General features: G+C 39.2%; 1 protein-coding gene across 1 annotated transcript; it reads left to right on the forward strand.

Moving 5' to 3' along the window:
- The first annotated feature begins 743 nt into the window (after nucleotides 1-743).
- LOC130025367 (olfactory receptor 688) lies at nucleotides 744-1,709 on the forward strand. The gene has a single exon (XM_056116324.1). The coding sequence runs from the start codon at nucleotides 744-746 to the stop codon at nucleotides 1,707-1,709; it is 966 nt and encodes a 321-aa protein (XP_055972299.1).
- The last annotated feature ends 8,961 nt before the right edge of the window (nucleotides 1,710-10,670 follow it).

The raw sequence follows: 10,670 nt of genomic DNA on the forward strand, positions 1-10,670 counted from the left end.
AAGAATGAAGTAACAAAGGAAACCTGAGAATGTAGATTCAATAAGACATTTTGTGAGAGAAACTAACTATAAGTCAATCACAAATATTGTTTTAAAAAAATGCTCAGATATGCCATCTGATTTTCACAACGGAAAATTTGGCTCTTTATGATGAAAAGAGTTTCTGCTTTGTCTCCAATTTCACCATATGTTTTACAAAATCTACTCAGAATTTCAATGGAAAAATGGTAGTAAATCTTCATTTGTGTTTTACTGAAACATCTTAGAACCTGTATTACCTCTCTAATAGTCTCATCTGAATTTTTTCCAAGGATGTAAAATGATTGAGAATAATCTTTAAAACCTGTGCTTCAGGTGGAAGTACAGATATATCACACTAGCATCTCTGTAATTTTAAATTAAATTTATTAAAATATTTGCTTTGGTATAATTGAACAATTAAAATTTTTAGTATGAATAAGCATGAAGTGTTTTTGTGTATTCATAGCTTTTAAATTGTTCTTTTATCTGAATTATGTATGAAGAACCATGATTATTGACAGAAGTTTATAAGGAAAAAAAGATCTGGTTTTGTGGCAGGTTTGGTTTCTTTTTCAAAACAACGTATTGAAAAAAAAACCCTAATGAGTTTCTGCCAATGAATCTTGATGTCCTTCCAAATTAAGACCTTGAGTGTAACTAACCACAGCCTACTCTTATTATCCCTTCATTCACAGGTAGATGCTGAGAAGACATCACAAAATATGGATACCACCCTGAGTATAACCAATAATTCAATGATACAAGTGTCTGAGTTCATACTATTGGGGTTCCCAGGCATTCATGAGTGGCAGCACTGGCTCTCCCTGCCACTGTCTCTGCTCTACCTCTTGGCCCTTGGTGCAAATCTCCTCATCTTGATCACCATCTACCGAGAATCTTCCTTGCATCAGCCTATGTATCAGTTTCTTGGTGTCTTGGCTATCGTGGACATTGGGTTAGCTACTACCATCATTCCCAAGATCCTTGCCATTTTCTGGTTTGATAACAAGGCCATCAACCTCTCTGTGTGCTTTGCTCAGATCTATGCCATTCACACTTTCATGTGCATGGAGTCAGGTATCTTCCTCTGCATGGCTGTGGATAGATATGTAGCCATTTGCTATCCCCTTCGGTACCCAACCATAGTCACTGAAGCTTTTGTGATCAAGTTCACATTGTCTATGATACTCAGGAATGGCCTGTTGACAATTCCTGTGCCTGTCCTGGCTGCCCAGCTACACTACTGTTCCAAGAATGAGATTGACCATTGCCTGTGCTCTAACTTAGGAGTCACCAGTCTAGCCTGCGATGACATCACTATTAATAAGTTTTACCAGTTGTTTTTGGCTTGGGTTGTAGGTGGTAGTGACATGGGTCTGGTCTTTGCTTCTTATGCTTTGATTATTCGCTCAGTTCTGAGACTTAAGTCTGCTGAGGCAACATCTAAAGCTCTGAGTACCTGCAGTTCTCATGTCATCCTCATACTATTTTTCTACACGGCTATTGTTGTAGTATCTGTCACCCATCTAGCAAGAAGAAGGTATCCCTTAGTCCCAATTCTCCTCAATGTGCTGCACAGTATCATCCCACCTGCCCTTAACCCCATGGTATATGCCCTCAGGACACAGGAGCTGAGAGTAGGCTTTCAGAGGTTGCTTGGTCTAGGTGACACTGGATCAAAGAAGTGAGTAACTCTATAGAACATAATCTGAATATGATCAAGAGTACAGGGTAAAATAAAATATTAGTGGATTAAAATAAAAATATAAATTAGTAGTGCATCTTAATTTCCTTATGTAAATAATAGACTTAGTTCAATTGTTCTTAATTTCTAAATATTGTATGCATACTAAATCATTTGACCACCACAAAAATCTTATGAAATATGTACTATGGTTATTTATACATTTTTCAATTGAGGCAAGAAAGTTATAAAACTTTCCAAGGTCAAAAAAGAAGGAAGTTTCAGAGTGCCTATGCAGTCAGTCCCCAGAATATGCCCTTAGCCTTTTCTCTCTATTCAATCTCACTATATATATATTTTAATTTTTTTTACGTATTTTTTTATTAGTGAGACATCATGATGTACAGTTGTACAAATTTTTGTGCTTGGGTTTCAATTATACAATGATCAAATACCCATCCCTCCACCAGTGCCCATTTCCCACCACCACGGATCCCAGTATTTCTCCCCCCTTCCCCCCATCCCACCTTGCCTCTGTGGCAGGGCATTCCCTTTTGTTCTCTTTCTTATTTGGGGTGTTGTGGTTTGCAAAAGAGGCAATGGGTGACAATCATGTTTGGTCTATAGTCTACTTTCAGCATGCTTCTCCCATCCTGGGAGGATCCTCCCAACACCTTTATTTGGTGTTCCCTTCTCAATCTGTGTTCCCTTTTCCCCTAGCATGTGTGGTTGGCCTCTAAGCCATAGAGTAAAGTTCCTGGTAGTAATCTCGGCCATTCTTGGGTGTTGGTCTCCTATTTTGTTACTTTATGTTCCCCAGATGAACACAATGTTTCTGTGTCTATCCCTTTTTTTCTGAGACATTTCGCTTAACATGATACTTTCCATGTAGTACCACTTATATGTAAATTTCATGACTTCCTCTTTTCTAACAGCTACATAGTACTCCATTGTGTAAATGTACCAAAGTTTCTTTAACCTCTCATCTGTTCTCGGGCACTCAGGTTTTTTCCAGATTCTGGCTATTGTAAAGAGTGCTGTAATGAACAAACAATTGCAGATGTCACTTCGACTATACTTTTTTGCCTCTCTGGGATATATTCCCAGGAGTGGCATTGCTGGGTCAAATGGGAGATCAAATTCTATGCTTTTGAGAATCGTCCATGCTGTTTTCCAAAAGGGCTGAACCAGTCGGCATTCCCACCAACAGTGAAGGAGTGTCCCTTTCTCGCCACATCCGCGTCAGCACCGGTTCCTTCTGTTCTTGTGAATATGGGCCAGTCTCTGTGGTGTGAAATGATATCTCATTGTGATTTTGATCTGCGCCTCCCTGATGATTATTGATGTGGAGCATTTTCTCATGTGCCTTTTAGCCATTCGGATTTCTTCTTTGTGAAAGTTTCTATTCACTTCATCTCCCCATTTTTTGATGGGGTTGGATGTTTTCTTTTTGTGGAGTCCAACCAGTACTTTGTATATCCTTGATATCAACCCCTTGTCGGATGTGTATTTGGCAAATATCCTTTCCCATTCTGTAGACTGTCTTTGTATTTTGGTCACTGTTTCATATGAGGTGTTGAAGCTTCTTTGATTAAGATAGTCCCATTTGTCTATCTCTGTTTTCACTTGCTTGGCCAGCAGTGTGACATCTTTGAAGATACCATTAGCTTCTATGTTATGGAGGGTTTTGCCAACTTTTTCCTCAGTGTACCTTATGGACTCCAGTCTGATGTTGAGGCCTTTAATCCACTTTGATCTTACTTTGTACATGGAGTTAAGCAGAGATCTGAGCCCACTTTTTTGCATGTAGCCGTCCAGTTTTGCCAGCACAATTTGTTAAAGAGGCTTTCCCTGCTCCACTTCACTTTTCGTGGCCCCTTATCGAAGATTAGATGCTTGTATGCTTGAGGGAGATATTCAATCCTGTTCCATTGGTCTACAGCTCTGCCTTTGTTCCAATACCATGCTGTTTAAATTATTACTGCTTTGCAGTAGAGTTTGAAGTTAGGGAGGTTGATTCCTCCCATTTTCTTTTTCCCAAGAATTGCTTTAGCTATTCGTGGGGGCTCATTGTTCCATATAAATTTCAGGAGTGTTTGCTCCATTTCTTTGAAGAATGTCATGGGTATCCTAATAGGGATTGCGTTGAATTTATACAGTGCTTTGGGATGTTTTGCCATTTTGACAATGTTCATTCTCCCCATCCATGAACAGGTGATATTTTTCCATTTCCTCGTATCCTCTTTTATTTCCTGAAGTAGCATTTTGTAGTTTTCTTTGTACAGGTCCTTTACTTCCTTAGTTAAGCTGATTTCTAGGTATTTGATTTTCTGGGGCACAATTGTAAATGGGATTGTTTTCTTCATGTCACTTTCTTCTCTTTCACTATTTGCGTATAGGAAAGCCATGGACTTTTGGGTATTGATTTTATAGTTTGCAAACTTTACTATGCAAGCCTATTGTTTCTAGGAGTTTCTTGGTAGAGGTTTTAGGGTTCTCTAAGTATAGTATCATCTGCAAATAGTGACAGCTTGATTTCTTCCTTTCCTACCTGGATGCCCTTAATATCTTTTTTTTGCCTAATCGCTATTGCAAGTACTTCCAGTACTATATTGAACAGCAGTGGAGAGAGTGGACATCCTTGTCTCATCCCTGATCTTAGAGGGAAGGCTCTCAGTTTTTCTCCATTGAGGGTGGTGCTTGCTGTAGGCTTGTTGTAGATAGCTTTAACAATATTGAGGAAAGTCCCCACTATTCCCATTTTGGCTAAGGTTTTCATCATAAACGGGTGCTGGATCTTGTCAAATGCTTTCTCTGCATCTATTGATATGATCATATGATTTTTATCTTTTCTTTTCTTGATATGATATATTATGTTGATTGATTTCCGAGTGTTAAACCAGCCTTGCATCCCGGGATTAATCCTACTTGGTCATGGTGTATGATCTTTTTGATGAGTTGTTGAATTCTGTTTGCTAGTATTTTGTTGAGAATCTTCGCATCCGTGTTCATCAGGGATATCGGCCTGTAGTTTTCTTTTCTTGTGGTGTCTTTGTTTTCTTTTGGTATTAGAGAGATATGGGCTTCATAGAAATTGTTTGGGAGAATTTTAGTTTCTTCAATTTCCTGGAAAAGCTTGAGAAGGACTGGCAGTAGGTCTTCTTTAAATGTTTGGAAAAATTCGCTAGTGAATCCATCTAGACCTGGGCTTTTGTTTTTGGGAAGACTTTTGATTACAGTTTCAATTCCGTTGATGTTAATAGGTCTATTCAGGTACTCTTCTTGATTCAGCTTTGGGAGATTATAGGAGTCCAGGAATTTAATTTCTTCTAGCTTCTCTTGTTTCGTGGCATGCAGACTTTCAAAGTAGTCTCTGATGATCTTTTGGATTTCATTGGTTTCTGTTGTTACATCCCCCTTCTCATTTCTGATTCGGTTTATTAGGGTTCTCTCTCTCTCTCTCTCTCTCTCTCTCTCTCTCTCTGTTTCTTTGTGAGTGTTGCTAGTGGTTTATCTATCTTGTTTATTTTCTCGAAAAATCAGCTTTTGGTTTCATTGATCTTTCGGATTGTTTCTTTGGTTTCCATGTCATTGATTTCTGCTCTAAGTTTTATGATCTCTTTCCTTTTGCCTGATTTAGGCTCTTTCTGTTGATCCTTTTCTAAGGTCTTGAGCTGTGAGGTCAAGTTGTTTATGTGCATCCTTTCCACAGACCTAAGATATGCTTGCAGAGCTATAAATTTTCCCCTTAGTATGGCTATCGCTGCATCCCATAGGTTCTGGTAGCTCGTGTCTTCATTCTCATTTGTTTCCAGGTATCTTTTGATTTCGTCTTTGACTTTGTTCCTCACCCACTCGTTGTTCAGCATTGAGTTGTTTAATTTCCAGGTGTTTGATTTGGTTCTCCGTGTCTGTGTGTGATTCACTTCTATCCTCAGTGCATCATGGTCTGAAAAGATGCTTGATACTATTTCTATCTTCCTGATTCTGTTGAGGTATGTTTTGTGGCTTAGCACATGGTCTATTTTGGAAAATGTTCCGTGTGCACTGGAGAAGAATGTGTACTCTTTCTTTTGGGGGTGCAAAGCCCTGTATAGATCTATAAGCCCTTTATCTTCTATTTCTTCTTTCAAAGTCAATGATTCCTTGCTGGGTTTTGTTCTTGTTGATCTATCCAGAGGTGATAAGGCAATATTGAAGTCTCCAAGTACTATTGTGTTGCTAGCAAAGTCCTCCTTAAAATCTGTTAGCAGTTGTTTTAAATATTTAGCTGTTCCCTGATTAGGTGCGTATACATTTAAGAGTGTGATTTCTTCCTGCTGTACGTATCCCTTGATGAAGAGAAAATAGCCTTCACTGTCCCTTGTAATCTTTTTCAAGGTGAAATTAATGTTGTCGGATACTAGTATGGCCACCCCAGCTTTTTTGAAGGAGCTGTTTGCTTGCAGGATTCTTTTCCACCCTTTGACTTTGAGTCTGTGTTTGTTCTGAGTGTTGAGATGAGTTTCTTGTAGGCAGCAGAATGTTGGGTTCTGTCTGTATCCATTTTGCCACTCTGTGTCTCCTAAATGGTGAATTTAGACCGTTGACATTGAGAGAGATTATTGTTATGGGGTTTTGTGTCATCTTTCTGTAAGGGTGTGTTATGGTTGTAGGGTTTGTCTTGTCTTATAGTAGCCCCTTTAGCCCTTGTTTTAGGTTTGGTTTTGAGTCTATGAAGTTCCTGAGCTGATGTTTATCTAGAAAATAGTGTACCGTTCGTTCGATTTTGAGTGAGAGTTTAGCCGGATAGAGTATTCTTGGTGAGGCATTCATTTCAGTGAGTTTTTTCACTATATCTCGCCACTGCCTTTGGGCTTGGAGGGTTTCCTCTAATAGGTCTGCTGTGAATCTAAGGGGTTCTCCTTTGTATGTGATTTCCTTCTTTGCCCTTGCTGCTTGCAGTATTGTGTCTCTATCAGCAGCATCGATCATTCTAACTATGATATGTCTTGGAGTGTTTTTGTTCGGGTCTCTTTTAGCTGGCACCCTTCAGGCTTCTTGAATCTGAATAGCTGCATTGTGGAGTTCTGGGAATTTTTCCGCGATGATCTGTTTAACCATGACTTTTTCATTGGGATTGTTTCCCTGAGATTCTGCTAGTCCAATGACGCTAATGTTGTTTATTTTGGAATTGTCTCCTAGGACTCTGATTCTCTGTAGAGTTATTTTGAGGTCCTTTGCCACTCTTTGTTGTTGCCTGTTGGCTTGGTGCAGCTGATCATCCAGCTCACTGATTCTTTCCTCAGCTGTGGTCATTCTATTTTTGAGGGCACAGACTGAGTTTTTGATTTCATCTATGGAATCTTTGATTTGTGACATTTCTGTGCGTAGCTTTCCAATTTCTGTTCTCATTTCTTCCTGTATTTTCTCGATTGTGCAATCGATTGTTTCTTTCATGTCCTCTTTCAATTTACTGGATATCTGTCTGACTGTTTCATTGAGTTGATTGAACATCTTGATGACTTCATATCTGAATTCTTTGTCAGAGAGGTCCCTTAGGTGGCTAGCACTTACTGAGGCTTCTGGACTCGTTTCATCATCCTGTCCCTGCGGCGGGGATTTGCGTTGTTTCTTCATGTTGGTGTGTAGGTATAGGGCTTAGATTTCTTGGTTTGAGTAAACTACTTGCGGCTGCGTGAGCGTTGGCCCGCCTAAAATTAGGCCATGCCCACTTGTAAACAGCCATGCCCTCTTCTAAAGTGGCCCCACCCCCATGGGTACCTGGTGTGTGTCGGGGTAGTAAAGACTGGGTGGGGAGGAGAAACCAGCTCAGCTTGGGCGATGGAAAGGAAGAGGCAGAGAGGCTCAGAGTTGCTTTGTCTCCCAGCGTCTGAAGGACACCTGCGGGGCTTGCCGGGTGAAATCCAAGTCCCGGGTTCAAGAAGCGGCAGATAAACTGACCTGGGTGGAGAGAAGAGACCAGCTCAGCTTGGGCAATGCAAAGGAAGAGGCAGAGAGTCTCAGAGCTGCTTTGTCTCCCAGCGTCTGGAGGACGCCTCCACTATATATTTTTTAAATAAATTACAATGACATTAAAAAGCAATGAGATTTAAACAAATAAATTACATGTCACATCTTTATTAATAAAATTCCACTTAAAAGCTTACAACAGTTTTCCTGCCTGGTAATAGTAAAAGCAGATTTTAGTATTCTAGAAAGAATTAATCTACAGAACCCTCTTACAATGTAAATCAATAATTTGACAGGAATCATTTTGTCATTTCACATTTTTTCAAATTTGTCTTTTCCACTCATGTGAAATTGCATTTGAGCTCAAGTGGAATATATCAACTATTTTTCTTAACATTCAACATTATTTATACTATTTATTGTGTTAATAAATTCTGACAAGGTTCCATGGTTAATAGCAGCATTTGTGACACCAAAGTTCCTTAATGTGAACCTTTCCATAAATAAGTGGGTAGAAACGTGAACACAGAAAAAATGCACTGCAAAATAGTTTTTTTTTTAAATGTTACTCTCTACTATAGATCATCAAGGGTGACATGCTGACTTGAAGACTTATAGATAAGGCTCTAAGATCAATCATCACATAGAATTATGATAAATTTGGGTAAGAAAAGTAAAATTTCTATTATTAAACATAAAGATCAAAATATGATAAACTTTGTTAATAAAAATCAAGAAAGGGGAGACTATTTCACATGCAGCTGACCCTGGTTTAATCCCTGGCACCACATGGCCATCTGAGCATTGTGACCCTGGAGACCTCCAAATACAGCAAGAATGGCACAAATAATCCTTAGTATTTCAGGACCAGATCAGTATTGTATGCTCCGATTTTTTGCACTGAACCACCAGACTGAGAATAACCAGAAGTATCAGGGCCACCTGAACACCTCCTGGGAGACCAATGATAACCCACCACAATCACCAAAAAAAAAAAAAAAGCTATAGTACTAGGAGCAGGGTACACCTTAAAGGATAGAGAAAATGCCTCACATGTATGAGATCTTGGCTCAATCTCCAATACTGCAGGACCCCAAACACCACCAGGCATGACCTTGGTGGCAGCTGAATACCATCCGGGTGTGGCCTTATGGCTTCCAAATACAATCTGGAGAGGCCATGAGCCCATAACATCAACAAGTGTGATGCCCACAACAGTAGAAGCAATTACAAAATAAGAATTTTTTAATACAAATCTAAAAATTTATTTGCCTTTCTGATATTAGTGTACTTAGATAACAAAATATTTATTATATTTATATTGATGAGGCAGAACTGGACCACTTGCTTATAGTTTTTGTTTTGTTTTGTTTTGTTTTTTTGCTTTTTGGGTCACACCCGACATTTCACAGGGTTTACTCCTGGCTCATGCACTCAAGAATTACTCCTGGCGGTGCTCGGGGGACCATATTGGATGTGCTGGGAATCGAACCTGGTTTGGCCGCATGCAAGGCAAATGCCCTACCCGCTGTGCTATTGCTCCAGCCCCATAGTTTTTTAAATAGTGACTCCAGATACCAAAAATAGGAACATTGACAGCTGATAAATAGTGTACATGATAGATTGATAGTTGGGTCAAATTACGTGTTTGTCTTTCCTTCAGTGTTTGGATTATGTCCCGAGATCCCTTGATATTTAATGGAGAAAATAAACGGTCAAAGAGTAGATACTGAAATTTCTTCTAATCCATTCATATAAGAGAATGGCTGTTTACTGTTTCTAAAAACTGGTATATAAAGCCTCCAAGTGATAAAATACATAAATGATAAACAAAAGAGATTTTAATTGCTGAAAAATATGCAGCTAAGATCTAAGTATAAAAGAAAACTCAAAGATAGTTGGGCAATGAGGGCATTTGCCTAGCACACGACCAATCTAGGTTCTATACCCAGCACCAATATAGTTCTCCAAACCCATCCAAAAGTGATTAGAGTGGAGAATAGCCAGTGTAAATCCCTGAGCACCATAGGTGTGCACCTCCCGCCACCACAAAATCTCTTAATAAGGATGACAATTTGACACTTATTGCAGCATTCCCCCTTTCCACTCCAAAATCTATAAAAAAGGTAAAGGTAAAGGCCCTCCCGTTGATCGTCGATGTGTTTGAGCGGGCCCAGTAACGTCTCCATTGGAAACTTTGTTGTTACTGTGTCTGGCATATTGAATACTCTCGGTAGCTTGCCGGGCTCTCCGAGAGGGGTGGAGGAATCGAACTCGGGTCGGCCATGTTGGCTGCTTGTAAGGCGAACGCCCTACCCGCTGTGCAAATCACTAACAAAATATGCAATAATTTGTTATAATAAATAAGCAACACAACTCAAATAAATAACAATTGATAAAACAGAAAAATGGGAGAGGGCAGCCAGATTGATAGTACACTGTGTAGGGTATTTGCCTTACATGTGGCAGACCCTGGTTCTATCCCACATAAGGCCTCCCCCAGCATCACATAGGATCTTTTGAGTCAACCAGAAGTGGTCACTGAGCACAGAGCCAAAAGTGAGCTGGTGTGGCCCAAAAACCAAAAAAAAAAAAAAAAAAAAAAAAAAAAAAAAAGAAACAGGAAAATAGGAAAATTTTGAAGTGAATGACAACTCTAATGAAATTATACAAATTAAGACTTATAAGGTCACAGGAAAGTACTGCTAATCAAATACTGCAGATTTGTAGAGAAATGTATGCAACTAAGAAAAGCTAATGCTATGAGTAATAGGCAATGCTGGTGATTAATGGATATTGCATTAGGAGTGGTCAGGCTAGTCTATTCTTCTATACTTTCTTGGACCAATAATTACTCTAAAGTCAAGTAATAAAGTTAAGTATTTTAGGATCTTGACGAATCAGCAGACTTGTGACCAACTCTCCTATTAACAACTCTACTTGATGAATCATGGGAAATATCCTTAACCTTCAGTTAAGCAATAGAAACAACACATTCTCTATGATATATAGC

The sequence above is a fragment of the Sorex fumeus genome, unplaced genomic scaffold (assembly GCF_029834395.1).
Source record: "Sorex fumeus unplaced genomic scaffold, SorFum_2.1 ptg000030l, whole genome shotgun sequence".
Taxonomy (NCBI): domain Eukaryota; kingdom Metazoa; phylum Chordata; class Mammalia; order Eulipotyphla; family Soricidae; genus Sorex; species Sorex fumeus.